Below are 27,980 nucleotides of genomic sequence, written 5' to 3' on the forward strand. Positions count from 1 at the left end.
GGTCTGAATGATTCATTCACAAATCGGATGGACCGAGTGTCATTAGAAATCAAGTCCTCCTTCGAAGTGATCCGATTGGCTCAGGGAACTGGTTTCACAGACTGGGTTTAGATTAAGCCAGGATTAGACCTTTTAAGTAGCTTTTTTTAACATGCCTTTGAAAAAAACATTACCTGTGTGCATCTTGAGACAAAACAATGGCACTGACATTATTTTAAGATATGCTTTCAGTTAAAACTGCTCAAACATGCATTTTTAGTCTGGGACTCGACTTAAGCCTCATCTGTGAAACCGGGGGAAGTATTTTAATTCGTGAAAAGAATATTCTTAGAAATCATTCTCCGAAAGTTACGACCCCTCCAACTTGTCTTAAAGCTGCCGTCGGCAAAATTTTTTTGATCATATTCAGTGTAATCGACACTATAATCCGACAGAACAACATAAATAAGATGGTTTTAGAAAAAAAACAGTGACGCACTGACGAGCACGACCTCGATGGGAGGGTGCTCGCTGGTAGTGGGGAGGGGCATGAGAGTTGTAAACATTCAAAATTTTGGCTAATCGACCCAATCTGCCAGACTTGCCGACGGCAGCTTTAAATCCCCAAAGCAAAGTCGCTTCAATAGTTTGTTGGGCTGTTTCAAATATTAAGCATTATAACCGAACTCATTTAAATTACACTATGCATTAAAAAAGGTCATGAAAATACTTTGATATTTTTGATCAGCCATTCTTTCACATACCTCAGCGAGAACCTCCATACAATCAGATAAAACCAAAACCAAAGTCATTTACTTCTTAAGAAAATAATAAGATTATCGTAAGAAAATATTTGAGAACTCGAATCGCATTCTTACAAACTTCTTCAAATTTATCTTCAGGCATTCTCAAGACATTTTTCGTGAGTCCGACCCCTGGTCACAACAGCTCAAAATTTTCACTAAATAATGGCTTTTCTTCAGACAGAACTTTTGAATGACTTTTGACCACACTTTTTTGTCCTTTTCGGACAAAAGCGTCAGTCCTCTTTCACATTCATTATACTGATAAGAGTTTGAAAGAATTGAAAAAAACCATCCAAAACATCCAGAAACCGCCCTGCTTTTAATAACTCCAGTGTCACCACTGCTGAGTTTTAATAACCGCCTTTTAATAACTCCAGTGTCACCACTGCTGACCCCATGTTTGCATCATGAAAAGTCTCTCATCATCTTTGATGTGTTTGCTTCCTCCTCAGAGTATTCGAGGAAGAAAGGCCACCCTAGAAGAGTTACAGTCTGTCCACACGGAGCGACACGTCCTGCTGTACGGCACCAATCCACTCAACCGCCTCAAACTGGACAATCGCAAACTGGCCGGTAACACATCATCATCATCATCACACACACACACACACACACACATGATTCAGATCTGATAGACATGAGTAAGCTACAGTTTGGCCAGCGCAACACCCCATTCCTTAAAGCAAAGACACACAGGCATGCCAAAACACGAATATGAGCGACTTTCAAAGTGACTAAAGGGTTGGAAATGTCAAACGTCGATTGCGAGAATGACAGTTAATCTGCTTGACGTCACTGTGTCCAACAGGCATACTGTCACAGCGGATGTTCGTCATGCTGCCCTGTGGGGGAGTCGGGGTAAGTGAAAACACACACACACACACACACACACACACACACTCTTCAACTTGGTCATAAACCTTCAAGAAACTTGTTCGATCGTAAATTAAGTAGGGATGCGTGATATGTTGCTGGCCATTATATTATTTGTTGGTAACAATTAAATGATTATTATTGAAATGGCAATTTCAGCAGAGAATATTACAGTATATATATATTTTTTGCACATACAGTAAGACAGTATTTGTGTACATAAAAGCATGACTCGGACAAATATGATGGTTTTTAGCCAAGTTAGCATGTCATGTTGCTCTTTGAGGGTTATTTAAAGATCCACGTGTCGTCTCACGCTGTGTTTGGGCTCGTTTTAATCGGAATCATCTGCTGTAAGTGAACATAGACAGTAACACTTTATTTCGATGGTCCACTTTAGACATTCTACTAACTACAAGTAACTTTGCAACTACATGTCAACTAACAGTCATTAGAGTATTAGTAGGCTGTCTGCTTAATATACACTTTATTGTGATGGTCCTCCAACAGACAATATACTGACTATAAGTAACTTTGCAACTATGTCAACTTACTCTACTAACGCTTATTCTAAATTATGTTTTACTAGTTTTTATTACACCATTATCAACCTTATAATGCAAAAACATTGTTTGTTAGCGGATATCGTTCTCTGCCCAGAAATTATATTTCTGGTATGGGGAAAACATATTCACTATTAACTATGACTTTTGCTTTAATAAACTCCGGATTTACTGCTTATTAATAGTTAGTGAGGTATTTTTGTAGCGTTTAAGTTTAGGTATTGGGTGATTAAGGGATGTTGAATATGGTTATGCAGAATAAGGCATTAATATGTGCTTTATAAGTACTAATAAACAGACAATATCCTATATGCATGCTCATAGGCAAATAGTTAAAAGTGAGAAGTGAACCCTAAAATAAAGTGTTACCACTCTATTTCCCTAAAATGAAAGTGTTAGTTCACCCAAAAATAATAATTTTGTCATCGTTTTCTCACCCTCATGTCAGTTTAAACCAATAATACTTTTTTGGAACACAAATGAAGATATTTGGTCACACTTTAGTTTAGGGTCCAATTCTGACTATTAACAAACTATTAACTATGACTTTTGCCTCAATAAACTCCTAATTCCTGTTTATTAATAGTTAGTAAGGTAGTTAAATTTAGGTATTGGGTGATTAAGGGATGTAGAATATGATCATGCAGAATAAGGCATTAATATGTGTTTTATAAGTACTAATAAACAGCCAATATCCTAGTAATATACATGCTAATAAGAGTTAATAGTGAGAATTGTACCCTAAAGTGTTACCAGATATTTTAAATATCGTCTTATCATTTTTGTCCATCTATTGAAAGTCCACACAACCAAAACTTTAACGAATCACAAAATACCACAAGGCATTGCAAACGTAATCCTCAACAGAACTTGCCCAATGCGTGGGTACAAAACTCATTGGTTTTTGCATGTCAAGCAAGCACGATTTAGCTGCCGTTGTCATGTTGATCAATTTTTAAATGTGAATAAAAGCCTATATTCAATCTGTTCATCATATAAATGGATCGTGTCTCTTCAGAAGGCTTGTATTAAACCACTCGAATCATATGGTTTACTTCTACGATCTCTTTATGGACTTTTTGAAGCATCAGTTTTGGTGGAATGGATTTTGTAAATGGAGGGACAGAAATCTCTGAGCTTTCATTAAAAATATCTTCGTTTGTGTTCGGAAGATGAATGGGTTTGAGGGTGACATGAGGGGGATTAAATGATGACAGAAGTTAAGTCAGGGGTGTCCAAACTCGGTCCTGGTTAGAGTCAGGCCACTGTCCTGCAGAGTTTAGCTGCAACTTGCCTCAACACACCAGCCTGGAAGTTTCCAGTATGCTCAATTAGACCTTGATTAACTGGTTCAGGTGTGTTTAATTGGGAATGTGGCCCTCCAGGAGCAGGACTGGACACCCCTGCCATAGAGATATTTGAGATATTAAGTATAAATGCAGTGCTTATGACGAGTGCCACTACAGTCCCTCGATGCAGACTTTTGCCGAGCCCCCAGTGACGCCTGCTCCACAGAAACCACTGGCTGACAGACTGTACAGCATGTGTGGACTTTGCATACGAGGTCCTGCCAGTCCATTTAACTACAAGTCATAGAGCACTGATCCCAGCACTGTCGACACGGGCAGCACCCCTGCTGAAAATTTGGAGAAAATGTTGAAAACTTCACTCCGCCGATCAAGCCCAGAGCAGGTCCATGTGGATTGATTGGAACAATATGTGCCATGAAGGATAAAAGAAATTCCAGCCCTCTCATTGTTCACAGTGCCAAACCACAAGCAATGCAAGTTCTGCAAAAAAAAAAAAAAAAAAAGAGGATGGGGGAAAATGAAAGAGAAAAGAGAGAAGGAAGATGTGGGGAGCAGGGCAACAAACAAAAGGGAGAGAGGGGAATGTATAACCTCATTCTTTCTTCTCATGGCCACCCCGTACTCTCATGCCCCTTATGAATGTGGTTTTATAGATTAATTTAATGATGGTCTCTCTTCTCTTACTAGTGCTCTTTACTGAAGCAAACATCACCATTACTACCACTCATACTTAGAGTGAGGGGTTTGTTCAGAGCAACGTTTATGCTACGGACATGAACTATACCTTGAATTGATCACAATTATGATTTTCACTTGGACAATACAATCCTATAGACTTACATGGAAGGAGGGACCTGATGCAAAATGTCACATGCTGCATTTACTACAAGGCCTAATGCACAGATCCGATGACTGATTTCCTTTATATTAATTGCACAAATGGCTTCAAGTAAACATTTTAAATGGCGCCATCTCATTGGTTTGTGTGGATATTGGTGTGGAGCATGTGGTTTCCCATTTAGATTATAAACAGGTTGTATGACTACGAGGAAGGGTTATGATTAGTGGTCGACCGATAATCAGCTTGACCAATATTATCAGCTGATATTTCCCCCAAAAAATTGTCGATACATTTTGTAACCGGGACTTTTGGCTGTCAGTCGGGACACGAGCGAGCGGCTTTATACCCTTGATTTCAAACTATTCTGCACTCGATCCTGTTGGTCGCTTTGTCATGTTAATTTCTTATTCACTGTGTACTGTATGTGAAGTTGGTGCTTCCTGGTCTTTATCTAAGAAAATATGATTCCCAGTGGACGCAGATTACTGTTGCTTCTGTTTATTTGTGTTCGTCAACAACTTATTTATTTGTGAAACAAACTATATGGTTACATATGAAGTATAAATGTGTTTATAATACAGATTTATTTTTTTTGTAGTCAATTGATTGTCTATGGAAGCTTCTTTCCACGACAGAATAAAGAATAAAAAAGGTGATTGCGACTTTTTATCTCTCAATTCGGACCTTTTTTCTTGCAATTGCGAGTTTACGTCTCGCAATTCTGACTTTAGAACATGCAATTGCGAGTTATAAAGTCAGAATTGCGAGATATAAACTTGCAATTCTGTGAAAAAAGGTCAGAATTGAGAGAGAAAAAGTCACAATCACCTTTTTTATTTTTTATTTTAGTCTTTTTCCTTCAGAATTGGACTTTATTACTCGTTATTGCGAGTTTATATCTCACAATTCTAAATTGTGAGTCAGAATTGTGAGTTATAAAGACAGAATTGTGAGATATAAACTCGCAATTGCAAGAAAAAAATCGTGAGATCGTGAAATTGTGAGATAAAAAGTCGAAATTATCTTAGAAATAGTTTTATTCCGTGGCAGTAACAAGCTTCCATAGTTGTCATTTGATTGATTTATCAAATTTATTTCTAATTATTTTAGTTAATATTATGTAAAATAAAATGTGTGTCTGGACGTTTTGCACAAACAAGAACTAGCTGAACGACTATGGTTGATCTGGCTCAAAATATCACATCTTAAGCATTTTTCATCCTCCAATATGATAATACGTGTAATCTGCAAGCCGGTGCAGTGATGAGAGACCGTGTTTATGGCAATATGGAGACCACACAAAGAATATTTAAACATACCATTAGTATGACACATAACAGGAAATCTATTTATAGTGTCGGTCATTCTAGCCGCTTTCTTTTAGTGTATTCTTGAAATGTAGTTTACGTTCTGTAATTTGTAACACACACTACGCCTTGTGGATGCTTACAACAAAAATAAGCATCTAAATACTTTTGCGAGCATGAGTGATCTTTATACAAATATGGTTGGGTAAATAAATTTCGTCATAAATCTCCAGCGTTAACATCTGTGTGAAAGCGTACAGCTGGTTATTCGTTTGAATAGGATTACGCTCAGTTTATTGATAGGTTTAAATTGTGAGTTAAGGAGAATTAAAGATGAGATCATTGAAATATGAGTTCAGATTCCACCTCGTCTTGTTGTCTGCAGTTGTTGTTGACGAGCACATCTCTGTTTCATCAGTTTACGATGGGACGTTTGCCGTAACAGCATGTAACGCTGGCATCGTGCGTACGTGCCCTTCGCTTGAACCGCTGTTTGCAGCTCTGCAGATTTATGAACGTTGATCACGGCTGTCATAATGATAAATGTGCTATAGTGTACGCCAAGACAATTCAGCTACATCATTTTATTCTGGCAGAATGGGTGACTGACATAGATTATGTGTCATGTACGCGGCGCTGAGGGATTACGTGAGCCAGGGCTTGGGTGGAGGCGCAAACTGTGAAACTGTCTCAAAATCAAGTGTTAACTTCGGGATTACATGCACATAAATCACTGAGCCAAGCAGTTTTGTTTATGAACGGATTGGGTACTCCAAAGTGGAGTAAATAAGTAAATCAACAGGTTTTTAGCCCTCACCAGAGCTCTTTGCTTGTATTTGGACAGGTGGACAACGACACCATCTGGAACGAGATGCACACCTCCACAGCGTCCCGCATGGCGGCCGGGAGCGTGACCGAGCTGGCCTTCAGAGTGGCTAAAGGAGAGCTCAAGGTCTGTTCAGGACAACATACTAAAATTCACACTGTTCGTCTGTTTAGTTTGTAGGTCAGCCACATGTATACGTGTCAAGACTTTTTTAAGGTGTGTTCCAACATCTTTACACCACTGGTTAGATGCCCGGCTTAGAAACAGCCAGTTCTGATGGTGCTGGTTTGACAACATTAACACCCGCCAGAAGCGTGTGTATTTCAGCAGTGGCGTGTAACGCAGTCAATCCTACTTGCCACGATGGCGGCTTGAATTTGATATATAATATATATACATTTTTCAATTGTAGTCTTTTAAAAAGGCATCTGAAAAATTAAACTAGGTGAAATGTAAATGTCAAAAATATTGATTTTTCAATATTGATCCTGAAATATCTGAAACACGTCCAATACTAATTTTCCTCAGAATAGACACAGGAGACCAGCTGCTCTTTCTCTCTCTCTCTCTCATCTCTCCGACAGCGAGTGACACACAAACCCGCCTCCACTCACTCACTCGTTTCATTTGCTCCGGATGAATATTGTTGCAGTTACAGGGCTTGAATTTCGGTGTGGGATTGCACATATTGCACATATTTTAATCATTCCCGCAGATTTTGCACTCGCACCCAAAGTGCGGCACATAAAGCCGCCTCTCAGCACTAAATGTAGCTCTTTATCGCTGCTAATTGCGCTTAAACAGTCAAATACAAAAAATAATGTCAAAATGGTCTGGCCAGTATTCGCATAAACACAGTGAGTTATGTTTTAAGGGAACGTAAACAGTTGAGAAAGAAAACGCATGTGTAACAGTGTAATGGATCCGTGCGTCAGGTCTTAAAGGGACAGCAGCCTAATATTCCTGCTGCCAAATTATGAGATGATATTAAAAATATCTATATGCCTGTTTTTCCCTCATGGAATCAATGTCAGAATTGTGGCCTCTGGAAAACCACTAGCCACAGTGTCTGGTGAGCAAACACAGTCAAGTCCTGTTGCACCTGGAACTGAAACAAACCTGGAACTACTTTAAAAATATGCATATGTTAAAGAAGCTACAAATAATTTAGAGTACTTTAACTAGACCCTTATTTAACAAAATCACCAAGTTAAAAACTGTTTTTTATGTGAATATATATTGTAAAATGTCATTTATTCCTGTGATCAAAGCTGAATTTCCAGCATCATTACTCCAGTCTTCAGTGTCACATGATCCTTCAGAAATAATCATAATATGATCATTTGATGCTCAGGAAACATCTGATTATTATCAATGTTGAAAACATTTGTGCTGCTAAATGTGTTTGTGGAAACCTTGTTGTTTTCAGGATTCTTTGATGAATAGAAAGCATTTATTTGAAATCGAAACCTTTTGAATCATTATAAATGTCTTTATTGTCTCTTTTGATCAATTTAATGCATCCTTGATGAATGAAAGTATTATTTTTTTATTTTTTTATCTTACTGAGCCAAAACTTTTGAACATTAGTAACTAAGTACATTGAAGTTGTCTATCTGCATTGATGTGTAATTATCAGATTATACAAAGTAAAGACATCATCTGGCAGGAAACATCTAAATGAGAATGAAAGCATTACATTTTACAAATAAAATGTAAGGGTCAAAAGTGAATCGCTGAATCATGACCGGTGCATCCATGCAAACAAACTGATTCAGTAAAATGATTCAGGCGTACTGTACGAGACAGGAGAGTGAGTGTTTGAGTATTGCCCCAGCTTGCTCTGCTGTAAAGCTGAATGAGAAATCCAGTGTGATAAATACAATGATTAAGCTTCTTTTTTTTTTCACGCTTTACTGCAACATGCTAGGAAAAGTAGCTTGTTAATATTTTGATTCACTACTTTGAATAAAACGGATCTACTGTCATGCTAATTATAAAAATTTCTCGTTGCATCAGGGTTGTCATCTTGTAATTAAGGCACTTCTGAGATTATGCTCTGAGATACTCACTTCCTTAAAGCTCCACAGTGAAATACTCTCACAAAGTATTGAAGAACAAATAAATCACACCAAGTAACACTGGCTATAATAAACAGAAATATGTATAAAGTGTAAAAACTTTAACTTTGCTACTGGCATTTTTGTAAAGGATTACATGAAATTAATCTCGTGTTCATTTCCGACATGACTTGAATGCATCTTCAGTCAACACTCTTGGATCATGCGTCAACCAATCAGAATCAAGTCCTCATTTCCTTTCAGATAAACTTAGCAATTACCGTTGTTTCAAATAAAAATGAACCAAGTAGCAAACCGAACTGATTAAGACGTGGAAAACTGTAACCAACATGAGGGAACGGTTCAATCACTCGAGTCCCCGGCTGGTAATTAAACTTAATGAAGGTTATAGGGGATGTTTCAGGGAAATGGCTTTATTGCTTTAACTGAAAGTGGTGGCCCGTTTGTGAAAGCATCGTTTGGTAAATGCACAGTTAATGACATGTTGGTTTCAATGTTTCAGAATGGCTTTGCTGTGGTTAGGCCACCAGGACATCACGCAGACCCGTCAAACCCCATGTAAGTCTGGCTGTTACAGACAGAAACTTCTCTGTGTGCATCGCTTGAGTTTGTTTAATGTCGGTATGAAACGGAAGTTGCCATATTTTCTTCCCTATTGTGACATATATGCAAGTGAAAAGGATTCTCCAATAAGAACAAATGTAGGGCGGGGCTTGATTTTGTCCGTGGGGAATTGATTGGATGGTTGTGGTTTGCTATTGGTGGATCTCATGTGAGTGACAAGTTATTGCCCCGCCCTCATCATCAGAGAAGAGATGTCGCTGAGAGAGGGAGGGGAAGTTATTCTGATTAACTATTAATATAAAAAAATAATTTGCACAAATGAATCGTCTATAATAGTGCTGGGCAACGATTAATCGCATCCAAAATAAAAGTTTGTGTGTACATAATAATATATGTGTGTGTGTACTGTGTATTTTGTATTTATAAAAACCCACACATCCATGTATATATTTAAGTAAAATGTGTTATTTATATATAAAATATTTATATATAATATAAATTATGTGTGAATATATATATATATATATACAGGCAAATATTTCTTAAATATATACATGCATATGTGTGTATTTATACATACAAAATAATTATACACAGTACACACACACACACACACACACACACACATATTATATAAGCACAAACTTTTATTTTGGATGTGATTATTATTAATCGTTGCCCAGCACAAATACTGCTGTATCCCATAAAAATAAATAAATAAGAATGGTCAGTTTTGATTTAATGGTGATTTTAAGACGTGTGTATAGCTTGAAATCTGGCCCGTGTCGTTTTTTCCTCGTCTCCTTTCCACTGTCTTACTATATAAAGTTCTCCACATGCATAAAATAATAATAATAATAATAGAAATGTGTGTGCTTGTGGAGTGTGTCGTGCATGTGCGTTTGTGTTTATTTACTGTGGTCATGAGTGAAATGCTTCTTCCTGTACATGTGTGTTGATGGCATGTTTGGAGTGTTGTGTTTGTCTGTCGTGGGCGTTGTGTTCGCACATGTGCACTCTGTCACCTCGCCTTCGGCGTGTGTGTTGCAGCGTCAGCACGCCTGTCTGTGTGTGTGGATATTTACGGCTTGATAATGAAGCTTTGGAGGGAGCGGGAGGAAAGACGCTGATTTATTTCAGCAGTTATTGGCCTGCTGAGTTCGCTCTTTCACACATTTCTCAGCGTTTCACCTCGCTCCCTTACTTCCCAGTGCAGATCTAATCATCTGCTTGAAGTTTACACGTTTATTATTTGTGTATATGTACATATTTAAATGCTTTTAGATGACCTATTATCTTTCAATGGTTTTTCTGTCATGATAAAACTTGAGTTCAGTTGCGTGAGGAAATTTGTTTTCGTATTACTACAGTTTTGTTGTTGCGTTTCCAATATTTGTTGGCATTTAATGTGGGAGACCTCACTTTATCTCTTTCTCTCTCTCTCTCTCTCAGGGGTTTTTGTTTCTTCAACTCTGTGGCGATCGCTGCCAAGCAGCTCCAGCAGAAACTCAGTGCCAGTAAAATCCTCATCGTTGACTGGGTGAGAGCTCATTCTGCGAATGCTAATCATCATATTCATGTTATGTCAAATAACTGATATGATGGCTGATATTGGAAGTCTATACTAATATATCTCTATACTATCCCTATTATACACAATTAAAGCAATAAGAGTTTGTTAGTAAGTTCAGGCATCACAACAGTGTAATGTACAGGATGAAAAATAAAGAACAATTTATTTCAATTAAATATCCACAGTAAATACAGTACACAACATCTGATAAACAAAAAATAGCTAGTCTTATTACTGATAGTTCGCCAATATACTGTAAAAAAAATTACATGATTAATAAGTTATGACAACATATGTTTTTACATGGCTTTAACTCATCAAAATAAGTTCAGCAATTTTTATAAGTTACACAAGATTCAACACATTTTTTAAAGTCAGTTAAATGTAATTTAAGTTGAAATGACTTAAACATCCAAGTTGATTGTACTTAAAAAATGTAGGGCAGCAACTTTTTTTTTTTACAGTGTGGCTTTCAGCGCTAGTTCATTACTGCAAAAATTCTACAATTATTCGGGGATATTTTAATGAAACATAATTGAAAATATTGTTTTCAAATGGATTGAATGGATGAATTGAGTTTATCAATCTTTCGATGAAATCACTTCCAGATTTTGTATTTTTTGGGCCGAAAACAAAGGTACTGCTAATGTTAACTGAACAGCAACCAAAATACAAATGAAAGAAAATAAATTGCTAACAAATAAAATAAAATGTCAACCTTTTTTTACTCGCTGTAGTGTTCCTTTGTGCACTGAATTTAAACGATTGTTATCCTGATTATTTTTCGTCATCAATCATTCAGGATGTTCACCATGGCAACGGCACCCAGGAAATCTTCTACAATGACCCCAGCGTCCTCTACATCTCCCTCCATCGCTACGACAATGGAAACTTCTTCCCCGGAAGTGGTGGGCCGGCAGAGGTCGGTACCCAAAGATCATTGATTACCATTACAGCAAATACTCCCTGGTCAATATTCTTTTTTATTGCTGTAATTCACTATAGGCTCACAGAACCTTTCATTGATTCATTGAAGGATTTCAGTGCGTCACAGTTGTGTCCCAAACCAGAAATAGTTGCATCATGGACTTTAACACAAAAGGTTCACAGTGAATGGAGCATTCTCAGTGTTTAACAGCAGTGCTGTCTGTGTTTGATTGGTCCCAGGTGGGTTCTGGTGCCGGTGAGGGTTTCAACGTTAATGTGGCGTGGACCGGTGGACTGGATCCTCCCATGGGCGACGCAGAGTACCTGGCTGCCTTCAGGTGATACTTTCACTTCATTATTTGATATTCTCAACTAACTCAGGGGAATACTTCAGGACAGAATTCCCTGGAGATATGTTCATTTAAAGTCCCCCTGTGGTGAAAATCAAGCTTATAATGTAGTTTATATGTCTATGTGAGTGTGCCTCCTACTTCCAGTGAGATTCTGAAGTGTGCATACGATGGACACTTTACTGTCCCATGAGGCCACGGAAGAGGATTTGTGAATGAAAGTGAAGCCACGTACTGATGCTCTAAGTCACATGACAATGACAACATGGAGAATGTAGTACGTCTGGATTACATTCATACTACACACATTCATACAATACAGAACATACTTTTTTAATGATCACAAAGTAAGTTCATATTCAAATGTAGTTCCTACTCATTATGTGATTTGCCAACTGGAGTAAGCGGGTGTTTAGTGTTGTGTGAAGGGTGCAGTGGTGTTGGGGAACCCAGCAACTTTTCTATTCTTATATCGTCCGTGGTCTAGAAATTTAACCACAACGTCTCCACCATCCACTTATATGTCTTGTTAAGCTTTTACATGGTCCGTTCATTATCAGGTCAGAGTTCAGGAAGAAGCGTTTGACCTTCCATCATCGGTTTTGCCAAGAACCAGGTGCTCTTCCTATGGGCGTCCTTCATATCACATCGGTTTCTCTACTTTGTTCATGTGCAATAGTATTTGCACTGAGATCTTTTCGATTTTATCCAGAATTTGAAGACAGATCATGTTGTGGAGACTTTAAACAGGACTTGTCCCCCTTCTTTGCATCTGCCAACCTGTATCAGTCAAGGTGTTTATTGTAGTCTGAAACACTTGCAGGCCTTCAAATGATTCCCAGCTTTTTCATTGCGTTGGGATCAAACTCAAGCTTGGCCACTTCCACATGCAACTTAATTGCCGCCGGTGGGTGGTTTTATTAAAAGTTTTTAGCATTTTTGAAGGAAGCCTGCTTCAGGTTTTTGGTTTTGGTCCAGGGAGGCATTGCTAACCACACGCTAACCAGGATCCCTGCGTGAAAGTGGGTGGGCGTCTAAAAAGACCTTTAAGATCTTCAGGACTGAATGCTATGCCTCTAACCAGCCCGTCTCTCCTTGACTTCCTGTGTCTTGTACACTCTTTCTCGTCCTTTTATTGGTCTTTAATGAATGCTGCGCTCTCTCTCTCTCTCTCTCTCTCTCTCTCTTTCCCTCCACCCAAACTAAAATTGTTCCTCTCCACACAGGGGAGCGTGGGTAGTTTTATTGGTCTAGAGGGGAGGCGGAGTTGGTAACAACGGTGAGGGTAGGCGGAGAGGGGGGGGGGAGTAGTGGAGGATCCTGGGTAATTAAGGCAAATGGCTCCCAGATGCCGGGCTGTCAGTGACGTGAGGAGAACGACAAGCTTCAAATGGGAACCAGATGCAGCGGCGGTCGCTTTGAACTCGCCGGTGATGCGCTCAAGAGGCGAAATCGCTGGCAGGGCTGGCGTCCTCCGAGCGCAAGAAAGAGGGAGACGAGGAAAACGAGGAAGGAAGAGAGAGTGAGGCGGTTATTAACAAAACCTAATTCAAACACTTTAGTCATTGGGATTGTCACGCTGTGCTTCGGCCAGCTTAATTCTTTTGTAGAATTTGTCAACTATAACAGGAACGCCACTGTACTTTTTTTCCCCTTCTTTTCAGTCTTTTGGGCAAATAGTTTCTCATGTGAAACATATTTCCGTGAAGGCTTTGATCAGACCTGACAAATACACCCAAAAGAGTAAATAAATATGAATAAAAGTAATCTGGAACCATTCTGCTCATTATTAATAATAAATGTAACCATTTATTGAGCATTCGTGTCTTTTGTAATATTCATATTGCCAGCGTTTCATTAAAAATATAATATTTGTCTTGCCTCAGAAGAGCCCTCAAAGGAATACTTAACCCCAAAAAAATGAAAATGCTCATTAATTCACTCTCCCCCGTGACTTTCTTTCGTGGAACGAAAAAGGAGATGTTTTGAAGAATGTAATTGGTTGCTCTTCCACGTAACTACAATGAATGGCCACTGAAGCTTTCAAGCTTCAAATAAGATCCAAACGCATCATAAAAGTATCATAAAAGCACTACTCACTATATTCCAAGTCTTCTGAAGCCATGAACGGAAATTTAATTTGTTATTCACTGACAATCTTGACATCTGCCCTGACTTTCGTTGCCATGTTCATGAGAGTGAAGAACGAACAAATCATTCTTTAAAATGAATTGGTTGATCCAGGTACACAAAAGCAGTCTGAATGATTTGTTTATGATTCGGTTTCAAGTTAAGGTTAAACAGGAGAAGATTATACGTTAATAATAACTTATATTTCACTGAAGACGGATAGTCGTTTGGGATTGGAGTGACACCAGTACGAGTGAATGATGAACTAACCATTTTTACGGTTTGAAATTGTCCTCGCATCAAGACACTAATGCAGATCACTGATATAATATTAACTGATCAATGTCTGTGTGTTGTTATGATGTTTAGGACGGTGGTGATGCCCATTGCTCAGGAGTTTTCCCCAGACGTGGTGTTGGTCTCTTCAGGGTTTGATGCCGCAGAAGGACATCCCGCTCCTTTAGGAGGATACAAAGTCACTGCGAAATGTAGGAAATTTCTGTCCTTGATATATTATCCTTATCCTTTAAATGTCCTTGTGTTTGGACTGTGACGGTAACGCTGTTATTGGTCTCTCCGCAGGTTTTGGGATTTTGACTCGGCAGCTGATGACGTTAGCAGGAGGACGCGTGGTTCTAGCATTAGAGGGAGGTCACGACCTCACGGCCATATGCGATGCTTCTGAGGCCTGTGTCAGCGCCCTGCTGGGCCTGGAGGTCAGATTTCATGCATTCTCCGGCCAAATACTTTATAACACATTTATTATTCCTTAATAACCCTGTTATGGCATTGCTGTTAACAAATACTGAGGAATCTTGTTATGTAAGGGTGTTAACATGACTTTTCTGGCAAAGTCTTGTATGACGTGATCTTTGTTTTAAAGGAAAAACAAAAACACCGTTTTTCATCTGGTTTTCTGTTAGGATTCTCTTCCTGAGTCGACTCTACTGCAGACGCCCAATGCCAACGGAGTGCTTTCACTGCAGAGAGTCCTGCAAATACAGAGTGAGTGTCTCTCGTCCCGGTCTGCCTCTAATTATCCTGAAATGCACTGGCTTCCTGGTAGCACACATTTGTTTAATTCTTCGTAATTAATTATAATCATGATCAGCGTTGTTTCACCACATGGTGCCTGCTCTGCCAAAATATTCCAATAAAAACAACGGTATGGGACACACTACGTGGCGTACACTACCTCTCTCACGCTTTCTACGCGCTATTGCCATTATCTGCCTGCCGTCAACAGTCTGTTGTCATTCACATTTTCAAGACTTTCTTTCTTCAGTTCAACACAATGGAAATCTTTTGCAGAATGTCTGGGCAAGAAAGTGTACTGTGATTCAGACAGTCAAGCTACGATGAGGACAAAGAAACGCAGCAACATTATTTTAAATGTAGTATCAGTATTGGGTGTACTAAGTAATTAATTACTTGACTTTTTTTGAAGGAAAAGTAATTAAATTAAAGTAATGGATTCCTCTGTAATTTAATTACAGTTGTAATTAAATTGCATTTGACTATAGAACAATTATATGTAAACAATAGTGGTTTTAGGGCTGTGAAGCGATTAATCGTGATTAATCACATCCAAAATAAAAGTTTGTGTTCACATAATATATGTGTGTGTACTGTGCATTATAATTTTTTATATATAAAAACACACACATGCATGTATATATTTAAGAAAAATTTGTTATTTATATAAAATATTTATATTTATATATAATACAAATTATATATATATACAGTATATTTAAGCAAATATTTCTTAAATATATACATGCATGTGTGTGTATTTATATATACTAAATAATTATACACAGTACACACACACATATTATGTAAACACAAACTTTTATTTTGGATGCGATTAATCGTTTCACAGCCCTAGATTAAACATCACATGTTAAAATATAGGTTTTTAATGTAACCTTCTCCCTTTGAATACTTTGGTCAATTCAAGAATAATTTATGCAAATGATTTAATTGAAATAATTAAAAGAGTCGTTTCATGTCTATCCTTGTTTTGTTCAACTGGTCGAGATTGATTAGGGATTTGGAAAATAATGCAATACTTTTTAGAGGGAGTAATTAGTACAGTAATCTGCACTGTTGAAGATGTCTATAGGTTGCGTATATTCTGAGGTCATACAATATCTTTGTTTGAGGAACCGACCAAAAAATTGGTCATTATCTGTCCCCCTACTATAGTTCTCTAATGTCACAGAAGCTCAAACCTGCAACTCAAGCAAGCATGTTTGAACTTCTGTTTACTATATTTGATGTGCTCTATGGATGTGTGTTTATCAATGTTTTGGTTGCATGGCCTTTCAGTGGAGAGACAGAAATCTCTCAGGTTTCATTAAAATATCTTCATTTGTGTTTTGAAGATGAACAAAAAGTCTTATATGTCTGGAACGAAATGAGTGTGAGTAAATGATGACAGCATTATAATGTTTAGGTGAACTATCCCTTTAAATTCCAGTCTTTTCTTCACTTAAAGAACGCGTTGTGTGTACTATTTCACAGTTAGTTTTTTTTTTTACTTTCTGTAGTTTCATTTTATGGAAATGAGCAGCTTTGACATTCTGCAAAAGATCTTTTTTGTGATTCACTTGGTAAAGAAAGTCATACAGGTTTGGAATGACATGAGGAAGAGTAAATAATGGCCGAAATTATATTTCTGAGTGAACTTTTCCTTTAATTGTTTGCTGCCAGTGTGCCTGTAGTCCTGTCTGTTAACAGTGAAGTCTCTTCCTCTGTCTCAGGCCAGTATTGGTCGTCACTCAAGCCGTTGTCGAGCACAGTGGGTATGTCGTTTCTGGGTGCCCAGAGGAAAGACTGTGAGGAAACGGACACCGTCAATGCGATGGCGTCCCTCTCTGTGGGGGTCTTGACCAGCAAAAGGTGTGTCATGATGAAGACATTTTGCTAAATGTTATTAATACAATTTGTCATTCCTCTATAGTGCTCAATCCTCTTCTGTACACAATATGTTTGGTAATTTACAGTGTAAACCAGGGTTATTATCATTATCACTATTTAAAAACATTTTTTTAAATAAAGCTATTGAAATAAAGCTGAGTAATAGCAATATTTAAATAAAAACATAATAAAATGACAAAAGCAGATAATAAAATTACTAAAATTAAAGTTATGTATATATGTTAGCTCATTCAAAATATTAATAAAAACTACAATAGTATATAAATACTACTAAAATAGCATAGGGATTTACAACTGAGTTTACTCACCAAAAATATTCTGCCAAATTGTCCTACAGGATTTAGTTTTTGCAGAAAGAGGCAAATCTGTAATCCACACTAATTCATGCTAATGTTTTCATAGGTGCCCAATTCCCATCTTGTGGGCTTTACTGCTGTAGGAAATTATGCTTTTGACGCATTCTTAGGCATAACAACCATATGGCAATTGTTTGATGCTAAACATAGACCTAATTTTTTACAGCCTTGCCGATGAACCCATGGAGCACGACGACGACTCCCTTTAAACCAGGTCTTTACTCGTCTGAAAAACTGTCCAGTACCAAATGGCGCTCCACATCACGTGAACGAGCCGTGCCTCAGACCAGCAGTGCCTCAGGGGGGCGTGGCTTCCTCATCATGGCCCCTCCCCCAAGACGCCACCTCAACACTGACCACCAGCGCAGCGCGGCTAAGCTAACAACACAGCTACAGTTTGGCTGGGACTCTGGGATCCACTTCATCGTCTCCATTCAAGAACCATGCAAACAATCACACTAGAACGCATGAGGCGTGCGTTAGTGTGTTTTTAACATTCACTAAAAGGACGCGCTCGAGAACTCGCAAATATTCACCTCTGGTGCCTCAAAAGAGACTATTTACTTTAGCTGGAGATGCGAAACCAGATTTGTGGGAACGGTTGAGGATTATTTAACCTTTTTTTTTAAAGGCAGCCCACTTCACCACCCCTGACAAGCGAACTATTGAAGTGCTGAGAGAAAATAAGGGGTTTCCTTGCACCTGGCAACCGCAAAGTGGCTCCACTCTATGATGTCATTACTATTAACCAATTTAACCACTAAAGAAGAAGAAGAAGAAATAACGATCTCGACAACTGTGGGTTTTATAAATCTTAATTTTTTTTTTGCACTGTGCATTCCATAATGTGAACCGTGAAATTTTCCAAACCTCTGGGAAAAGAAAGATCTAATTCTGTATCTAGTTTTACGCTTAACATTCTTTTAAAGTGAAGCAAAAAAAACAGTTGCATTTCTTGTCAAGTTCAGTTACATTCTACCTGCATTCCCAGCATGAAGGCTGTACACTTGAAAACTTCAAGATACTTCTCTGTACTGATTCTGTGCATCTGATTTAATGTTACGCCTCATGTTTTTAAAGGCCAGAGGGACAAACCAGCTATTAGCAAGTGCATTGCACACACACACACCCACCCAAAACACACACACATATGTCCATATTTCTGTGCACGCAAGCACACGTCGCATCCATATGACCACTGTACATTTAATATCGTGGACACAGGAAGTGCTTACACTTTCCCTAGACTAACTATAACGCAAAGTAGATCAGTCTCTCTTTAGACCAAACTAATATGAGTATGATTTGTATATGTGTGTGTCCATGTGTATCTATCAGTCATATATTTAGTCTGTTCTGTATTTACAACCAAACCTCAATTGACAACAAGCAAAAACGCAAAACGACAATTGAATGGGCTCTCGAAGCCACTTTAACGTTTAAATCAATTCTCTGTATTTTTCATTGATCTTTGTTGTTTCGGACAAGGGAAATATCCAGCCTTTTAACCTGTGGAGGAGACGTTTCAAAGGTTTCTGTGCATTTAATGATTTTCCTTCATTGCTGTGCACTTTTTCTTTTCTTTTTTTTTACGAGGGATGCATTGTTTTTGGATGGCGTTGTGTTTTCCACAGCCTGCACATAGATGTATAATTCACACCAGTTGTGTGGATGAACTTTATAGTGATATTAAATATGTCTCTCAGCCACTGGGATTCACATTTACGCCATCTTCAATGAACCAAAATTAACATCACGCCAACCGTTGACCGAAACGGACAGACTCCTCGAATGCTGTGCCGCTCCATCAGCACATTCTGTTTATCACATTTAGCCTTTCTAAACAAACGTTTAACCCAAAATATTGCCGGCTGCGTAATCCTACCGGGTCAAACCCACCGAGAATAATGTGCTGGAAGTTATCATCCACATGCTGTATCAATATCTCACGGTTAAAGTCTGGATGGTCGGCTATCGGGACTGGCAGGACAGTTCATGGTGCTTGTTTGACTTTTGCGTTGTGCTTTTGGGTTGATGAACGCCCCTATGACTTGATTTCAAGTGTCGGATTTGTTCCGGATTTGTTATTCAGCATGACTTGGATGACAATGACCAAATCTTATCTTTTTTTTGAGTCTGCACAACCATTTACCTCTGTATTTACAACCAAAATACAGCGTTAACATGCTTTCTTGCGTTCACTACAAGAAACAATCGTGACCTGACAAATTGCTGTTATTGTGTAATAAAATAGAGGCATTCCTATACAGATTTCCGTAATGCTGCAGCTGCACCTGCCCGACCAATGAGTCTTTGCTTCCTCCCTCTTTTGCCTCGTACCAAACCACTGTGGATAGTTATGCGCTTGTATGATTCCATGTATATAGCACCATCCTCCCATTTATCAATGTTTTGTGTTCATATGGCTGTTTTCATGAAGACCCTGGGTAGCCTTTGCCCATCAGACCCCCATGAAGACTGTTGTAAAATAGAGCAGAGACCGACGTTCGCCCATTAATGAAGTCATAGCTAATCTCTAAACTAGCGGCGATCTTGCTGCATATTTATAGTACTTCAAACGGTGCACTTGCATTTCACTATCAACAAAAAACGTACCTGTTCTCCTTCAGCGTTTGATAAAAACCAGAAATCGCCTTGGTTAGCGACTAAATTCGACAGCACGCACTTAGTGACAGTTTCGCCGGGCCGTTCGGACCGCGAATACAAACCGATCTTGACATTCCCTTGCAGTTCGGACACTGCTATGCGTCTTATATACACTTATATTCCAGTGGTGTATTTTTACAATAGCTTTGTGCATTTTTACTGTTTCGATATACCTCTCAAAGCGCTTGTATTCTCTCGTCTCTCCGAACCCTTCATGAAGTAAGATGGAGAGCGTGCGCTGTTGTCTTCACTCCTGTAAAAGCAAACCAGCGCCGTCTTAATTCCTCTCTCATTTATTTCCCTTCGCCTCGTTGTAAATAGTTACCACCAGAGAGACTTCACCTATGTGCCTTGAAGTACTTCACCTGTCGACCCCACTAACTGGATCTGTTTAACAAAGAATAACAGAAATGATGTTTTCAAATCTTCCTGTGCTTAACGATTCCCTTGTTAATTTCCGACTTCATTTATTTCTCTGTGTATAGAAAAGAATGTCTATTTTGTACTGTTTCTATCTTCCTAATTAAAATGAAAGCATTTTTTTTTTTTGCCTTAATTTCGTTCGGCTTTGTCATTTTTTTATTTGTTCATTCTGGTGCTCTGAACATCAAATACCAGTGAACTGAATGAAATGAATCAAATGTGTCACATGTGGACATCCATCTGTTTTCTATTATTTGTCAAAAATTCACTCAGATCTACAGCTTGATCTTTTTATTATTTGAACGTTGCATTGCCGTAACAAAAATATACTATGGTAACTACAATACCTGCATTCTCCACCAAAATACAAATGTTGTTACTACACTGTAAAAAAAAAAAATTATATGATCAATAAGTTATGACAAAATATGTTTTTACATTGCTTTAACTCATCAAAATAAGTTATACAAGATTCAACTAATTTATTTAAGTCAGTTTAAGTTGAAATTACTTAGTTGATTGTACTTAAAAATTTGATTTGGTCAAAAAAAAACTTGCACTGAAAACTTCTTACACTATATATGAAATGAATCAAATGCGTCACATGTGCACGTCCATCTGTTTACTATTATTTGTCAAAAATTCACTCAGATCTACAGCTTTATCTTTTTGTTATTTCAGCATAGCATTGCCATTACAAAGATATACTATGGTAATAATGCCCGCATTCTCCACCAAAATACAGCTGTTGTTACTAATGTAAAACTGGTAATTTAGTCATCCCCCCCCCAAAAAAAAATTACACTGAAATCCTCTTACACTATTTAAAGGAGATGCCATATAATTTTTTTTGTCTTTTAATATTAACTGTTGCCGTGATGAATTTTGATAAACGAATGAACCCGTATTGCACATGCACACAACCAAAGAGATGTGCAATACGGGAAGCCTGAAGCCACTGGATCGTCAGCTGTTCATCCGGTCACTGGTTCCCTCTATTGTCACACGTTTCGGCTTCTGCTTTAGTTTGGGCCACTATGGCAGTGTGTTTTGCAGTGATCTTCAAACATACATCTTGTAATTGCCTTACCTAATTTACACATAGTAAACAGCAGAACATGGCACTTTTGTGGTGAGGCGGTCTGTCTTATTTCTTGCCAACCAGACATATATTCATTGAAGCCTCAAACTAAAAAGGATAATGCCAAGTTTATGTGCAGACCACGTTTAGCCAGCGTTTTATTCTAATTAAGTAATTAGCAGTGTCTGTCTGGCTGGATCCTAAAGAAATCGTACTAGCAGAACATCAACATCTGTCGCTTAAAACTTTCTCAGGGTTTTTTCCCCCCGGATCACAATTCTTCAAAACAGTTTTTGACAGTTTTTATTTGTGCTGAAAGGCAGTTTCATACTTATAAAGTAACTGTACTAATAACTTACTTTTATGCATTTGCAATTCACCAAGTCGTCATATTGTAGAATTAATCTTACAGCTTTATTTATTTTTTTATGCGTAACAATCTTTATACATTTAGACAAATGTGGTATATATACCATGACAAAATTGTTACACTGTCACAAAAGCAATAATGTTGGCTAATATACAGCATAAATGACAAGCGCAACAACTCTGAAATGATCGGATCTGTATATCAGAGAATATAGTGAGTCTACGTAGCATTTTTCCGTCAGGCTAAGGTTAGCTATACATGTAGAGTCCTTATGACAGTCAATGTCTGCCTCTGTGCGTCCATACATACTGATCTCAGATCAGCACTCTGCCACTGAATCAGAGTCGTTTCCAGAGTTTGATACAGTCTTGGTTTAGATACGCGTTTGGTCACCGGACCACCGCTGGTGTCTGTTCCTCTTGAGGGTCGTTTTCCGCGTTTTGTTGTATAGCTCCATTGGGAGAAGGGAAGGATTGTTGGCTTGATGTTGAAGCATGATGTCCTCTGGGATAGTGGGATACTGTTGAGAGACAGAAGAGGAGAAGATGTCAGAAATGTGCTTTATAATCAAAATAATACATTTAAAAAATAATTTGTCACAGAAGACCCGTTGTAAATGGACTATTTGCAAGAATATAGTTATTTGTATGTATGTACGTATGGTGCTATATACTCCATTTAAAATTATTTAACATTTTGCTTATCTTATATTTTGATTATTATTATGAATGCAGCTTTTGTCATCTTAATTCATTTGAGACTTACATGGAATATTTTAATATTTTAAACGTAAAATAGTAAATTTGAAAACTAACACGATAGAAAGTCAAACATTGGTGGGATAACACATTTAGGAGTTTTAAAGGAATTTACTGTTTGGATTGGTGCAACTGGGTTACTTCATAAACAGCTTTATTTAAATTGCCCAATCGGTTTGCTGGAATCTGCTCGTCATCACAGCCTGAAGCGAAGGACTCATTCCCATGAGCACCGGCAAACATGTTGACTCATCTCATATAAATGAAGGACATTGCTGAAGTAATACAGCATGTGCTGAATGTGACAAGTCCAAGTAAACCACAACCAAAAATAAGTCCTGACAAAGAGTCATAGTCACAATGTTTCCATTAACAACACGGATATTTTTCCACAAATCGGACAATCAAGAAAAAAAAACAAAAAAAACAACAACAACAATGCAAATTAAATATTGATACTTGAAGATGCAATTTTAGTGATTGAGATTATGATCACTGCCTGGCCTGAGTCAGAAAACTGGTTCAAAGCTGATTTTCAAGTATCTTTAAAGATCTTTTTGTTTTAGTTTTTAAAAATGTTGGTTTGTCTATAGTGGCTAAAGCTAATAGAGCATGACCCCATTATTAATCTTAAGATGAACTGTAATGACACACTTTTATCAAAATAATAATAATCATTTATAAGAAGGGCTCATATTTTATTTAATGCACCTTTTATAGTTCCAGTTGAAACCTTAAAGTTTATTTTCAAAGATTTTATTTGAGAGTATACAATTTTTGGTAATTTAAAAACAAAATGTCAAAGCTGTAATGTAAGAGATACTCCACAGAAAAACACACTGTAAAAAATTGCTTGAATTATTTTGATGAGTTAAAGCAATGCAAAAAACACATTGTCATAACTCATTGATCATATCATTTTTTTTTTAATATAGTGCAGAAAACACTGCAAAATTGTCAGCTTTCTGTTGGGGTGAGTTCTATACATCCCTTGCCTGTTCTTTTGTTAAGTATTTGACTTAATTTGATTACAGCTACCAATAACAGTGAGTTGTTTCAGCTCCCCACACACACACACATACACACACACACACCCCACATCAGTGCAGAAAATGTGATAAATGTGTACAGGTTTAGTCTGGACCTGGGCAGAGCTAACTGTTAGCACATTGCTGGAGAATATCTCTGTTTCGGGTTGGGTTTACAGGGGGATTTCACCATCCTAAAATTACACGGCCATGCAAATAAAATATTTCCAAACTCTGTGATCAGTGCCCAAAAATCTATATGTGGCTCAAATAGGTACAAAGTCACATATGTTCACTAAAATATTCCTCTTCATATACGTTAACATCAAAACTGATATATATCAACTAACTGAATTAGTGTGTGTTGTATGGGATGTATCTCTCATACACACACACACACTGATAGACACACACCTCTGTAACACCCCACAACTGTTTCCAATCATTAGGTTCCTGCATGTCTAGGCCCGGTCGCCTCTGATTGCACGACACTGGATACAAGATCCTATGAAGGGCAGAGGGAGGGCGATTTACACCCGTGGGCTAAAGGAGAGTCCTCTCCACCTTTCCCTGCTTCCTGCTCACTCACTTTTCTTTTCCTTTAATGGCTTTTCTTTATCTTTAACAACAACACATGACCACTGGTTCAGTGGAATGTGCTCAGTGGAAAAAAAGCACACATTTATATTAATTACATATTAACTACATTGTTATTACTTATTTACTAACATATAATTAGTTACACATGAATTTAGTTATAAATTAAAAATGATTGACCAGATCAGAATTATGAAGACAATAACTTCATAAAAAAAAAAAAAAATGTTGCAGTATATATACTTATATGCAGTATATTTAAATGTACTGGTGGTTAAGACAATGCATACTATGAAAGCACAAAAAGAGGCTACGCTAGTAGGCCTGTGTAAGAGCAGCGAAATATCCGGAGGTCAATGTTGTGTTGAGAAGTGTTTTATACACCTGATCGGGAAGTTTAGAATAAACATGGATCAAATGACAAGAACATAATTGTCTATAAGAATAAGAATAATATCTGTTTTTCTGCCCAGACGTGTTGTGGTGAAACAATACGTTTTAGGATGTTGGAATTAAAGAGGAGTTTCATTTTCATGCTGTATTCTCAAAATGGCTAATATCTCACAGATTCTTGTGACAACATATTGTTGTTGTTGTTTTTTATGCATTTAATTTTAGATAGCTATTAACCCTCATACCATTAACCTGGGATTTGAATCATTAATTGGTTGTTCGTTCTTTTAATTTAAACAAATCGACAAATGTTCAGTCTTGTAAATGACTACCTATTCGTGCAAATCTGAAATTGTCAATATTTAGCCCATTTTAAATGAGTTCAACTTTTAGAACAGATTATTGGTGCAAAGAATTATTAAAAAAATAAAAAAAAATTTATTGTCTATGTTGTGTGTCTTTTTTTCCTGTGGTTATGATTCATAAACCTTTAAGTAAAAAGTAAAAAAATACATAAAACTAAAATAAATGTACAATCAATTTGCTTCTAGTGTTCGTAGATCTTTCAGTCTATTATACAGTCAAGATACAAAACTAGCGCAAAACTTGGAAATATTATACAGATTTGAACATATTCTGCATTTATAAATGTGCATTTTCCCCCCCTGTCAGTCTATTGAATTTGCTGTGTACATTTGATTCTGAAACTGGTAAACTGTTCATTAGACCAGTAGCATCAGTCCAGCTGGTTAAAGGTCCAGCCACAAAAAAAAAGAAAAGAAAAAAAAAAAGGCTCCGTTCTGTTCAGTGAGCAATGAGGCAGTTACAACAAACCCCTTAAGAAAACTTTTCGTGATAGTGCCCTTAAAATGATATGCCCTTATATTATATTAATAAAAGTAATATCTTAGGAGGTTTGTTGTAACTGGGAACAGAGCTTCCAGATCAGCGCCATTTGAGACACTGTAGTCTTTGAGTAATTATTCCAATGGCCACTTCACTGTTTTGGATGCATGTTTGATTCTGCATGATTCCACATAAACCATAAACAAAGGTTTGGTAAATGTAGCTCCTTAATTCACCAAACACTTGTGATGCATGTAATAAAATAAACCCATCAGGTCCATAATCAACAAGTAAGTCATTTTCTAGTTTGTGAGAAAGCGTTAACATGTAGATCATCAACTCGGACATAAACCAGAACCATGTGCACATATCAGCAGTCATATTTCATTAATAACACTTAATTTTACAGACTTGAGGTCTGGCATACCTGTAGAGGGTCGCTCTGAGGAAAAGTGAAAAGATCTGTGTTGGAAGGTCAGAGGTCAGCTTTAGGCAGGGTCAGGTCATGGCAGCAGGAGTCAAATGGCTGTTGATGGGGAAGTTGAAGCCGTAGCTGGTGGATAGAAAGCAATGTGTTTAATAATCAGAGTCACTCTCTCTCGGGCAGAATGCAGGTTCAGAGTTCAGAGGCTGGTTGGAGGTGGCGTTTCGTAGGGCTGTAGGGTCGGTCGGCAGGATTAGGAACAGATGAACGTCTAGTGAGTGGCGGACATGGACCAAGCACCCTCCATCCTCCAAACGGAGAAGGCGTAGCTCAGCCTCTCGTGGGCCAGGTAGTTACAGCTGGCCAGCTTGGCATCCATCTCATCGCTCTGGAGAACCTGGTAGAGAAAGTCGATGTATCGCGAAGCCAGTTTGAGGATCTGAATCTTGCTCAGTTTGTCCGAAGGCAGCGTGGGGATGATCTTCCGCAGCGAGGCGAAAGCGTCGTTTAGGGACTGCGTGCGCTGTCGTTCCCGAACGTTAGCGATAACTCGTTGTGTGTGGAGGTCCTCGAATGGTTGCCCGGGCACAGGTGACACCGCGCTCACGGTGGGCACTAGGGAGGCTGAAGAGTTTGATGAGGACGAAGGTGAATTCCTCTTGGGCCGCTTGGGGCCAGAGGGAACGAGCGTAGACGGGCCCTCCAGTGGCGTTTTGTCGTCCTGTGCTAGGGGTCCACTGGGCTCTTTCTTGGGACCTGTCAGCCGCTTCCGAGGACCAGCCGGGGGTGCAACGACGACAGGGCACTTGTTGGGGCGACGCTCTTGCTCCTCTTCACTGGGTAGGACCCCACCCTCGGGAAAGTCGCCACAAGTCTGTTCCTCTCGCATGACGGTCCGTCGTCCTTTACTTGTCAATCCCGTGCTTCTGTCCTATTTCGTTTTGCTTGCGGCCCGTTTTTTTCGCCTTTGACTGAGAGCAATTTCAAGGGAAAGCAAAACAAATCAAAGCAAAAGGCGTGCTTTTTTCCAACTCAAGAAGGTGCCGGATTATACGGCCATGCATCTGGGCTCGTAAAAATCTCTGTCTCCGCAGTATGTCATGTAGCTGTAGGTCAGTTCTTGAAACCTCAAATCACCATCTGGTTGTCAGGTCTTTTATAAAGGCCAGTGGTAAGTCTTCGAAAAGCCCTACCTACTTTGATCAGCGATTGGTTGAGAGGTGGATTGGTTGAGGGGTGGAGCCGCTCGAAGGAAACAGGAAGGCGACGCGTGCCGTGATTGGAGGACAGAGCCATAAGGAGGGGGGCTCGATCTAAGGTAGTGGCAAAGACTCTGCTGTAGAGTTTTCTTGAAATTGTCTGAAGCATATTGGTTCCAGATTTCCCCCAAAACAAGCCTTTAGTCCATACACACCCCCTCCACCACTGCAACACTCCACACCTCCTCTTTTTCCCCGGCACAGCCCAACACAGACAATAGGAAGGAGCTGAGAAGCAGGCTTGCTGTTTTGCATGCTGTTTCATGCTGTCTCTCTGTTGACTTTATGGCATGGCGAGGTTTTCAGGGGTAAACTGAACATTATTTTGAACATGCTGAGTGAAAACTGAAGATCACTGAGTGTCTATTTGTCTATGCATATTTGATCTCTATATACTTTTGTTGCATTGTAACATTTTAAAAGGTGGTCAAACCGTGATAAGAAAAAAGATATGGTGAACTTTAAATCACTAATCTGTGTTTATATATAATGTAGCATCATATCAGCACACTATTAGAAATGGTTTTGTTTGAGTCAGGACTGGCCAAGACCACAAAGTGAATTTCGAATGCCTGAATTAAACGATTACATCACACTTTTTTTTTTTTTTGCTTTATTTTGACCTTTACAACTAAGAAAAATGTGGCAATTCAAATTAAACCAACCCTGCCTTGATTATGTCCCATTATTGTGATTGTTAAT

At 38.4% G+C, this 27,980-nt stretch overlaps 2 protein-coding genes across 5 annotated transcripts in view; one reads left to right on the forward strand and one right to left on the reverse strand.

The window, feature by feature from the left end:
- hdac7a (histone deacetylase 7a) overlaps positions 1-20,655 on the forward strand; it is a 92,099-nt gene extending 71,444 nt beyond the window's left edge. For all 4 annotated transcript variants that reach the window (XM_082145055.1, XM_082145056.1, XM_082145054.1 and 1 more), the window contains exons 15-26: positions 1,238-1,358; positions 1,594-1,643; positions 6,524-6,631; positions 9,089-9,144; positions 10,603-10,690; positions 11,526-11,645; positions 11,891-11,988; positions 14,500-14,618; positions 14,713-14,846; positions 15,054-15,135; positions 16,899-17,037; positions 17,599-20,655. In XM_082145055.1, coding sequence (XP_082001181.1) covers positions 1,238-1,358; positions 1,594-1,643; positions 6,524-6,631; positions 9,089-9,144; positions 10,603-10,690; positions 11,526-11,645; positions 11,891-11,988; positions 14,500-14,618; positions 14,713-14,846; positions 15,054-15,135; positions 16,899-17,037; positions 17,599-17,641 — 1,158 coding nt within the window. In that variant the 3' untranslated portion in view covers positions 17,642-20,655. The remainder of the gene's footprint in view (positions 1-1,237; positions 1,359-1,593; positions 1,644-6,523; positions 6,632-9,088; positions 9,145-10,602; positions 10,691-11,525; positions 11,646-11,890; positions 11,989-14,499; positions 14,619-14,712; positions 14,847-15,053; positions 15,136-16,898; positions 17,038-17,598) is intronic.
- twist3 lies at positions 19,004-27,816 on the reverse strand. Its single transcript, XM_082145285.1, has 2 exons — positions 26,023-27,816; positions 19,004-22,493 (listed from the first exon to the last, which is right to left on the reverse strand). Exon 1 carries the CDS (start codon positions 26,906-26,908, stop codon positions 26,291-26,293), a length of 618 nt encoding a protein of 205 aa, XP_082001411.1. The 5' UTR covers positions 26,909-27,816; the 3' UTR covers positions 19,004-22,493; positions 26,023-26,290.
- Positions 27,817-27,980: the final 164 nt, after the last annotated feature.

The sequence above is a fragment of the Leuciscus leuciscus genome, assembly GCF_965113295.1.
Source record: "Leuciscus leuciscus genome assembly, chromosome: 18".
NCBI classification, from domain to species: domain Eukaryota; kingdom Metazoa; phylum Chordata; class Actinopteri; order Cypriniformes; family Leuciscidae; genus Leuciscus; species Leuciscus leuciscus.

Coding starts and splice junctions, on each gene's coding strand:
- twist3 (XM_082145285.1), bottom strand. CDS start 26,908: ATGCGAGAGGAACAGACTTGTGGCGACTTTCCCGAGGGTGGGGTCCTA.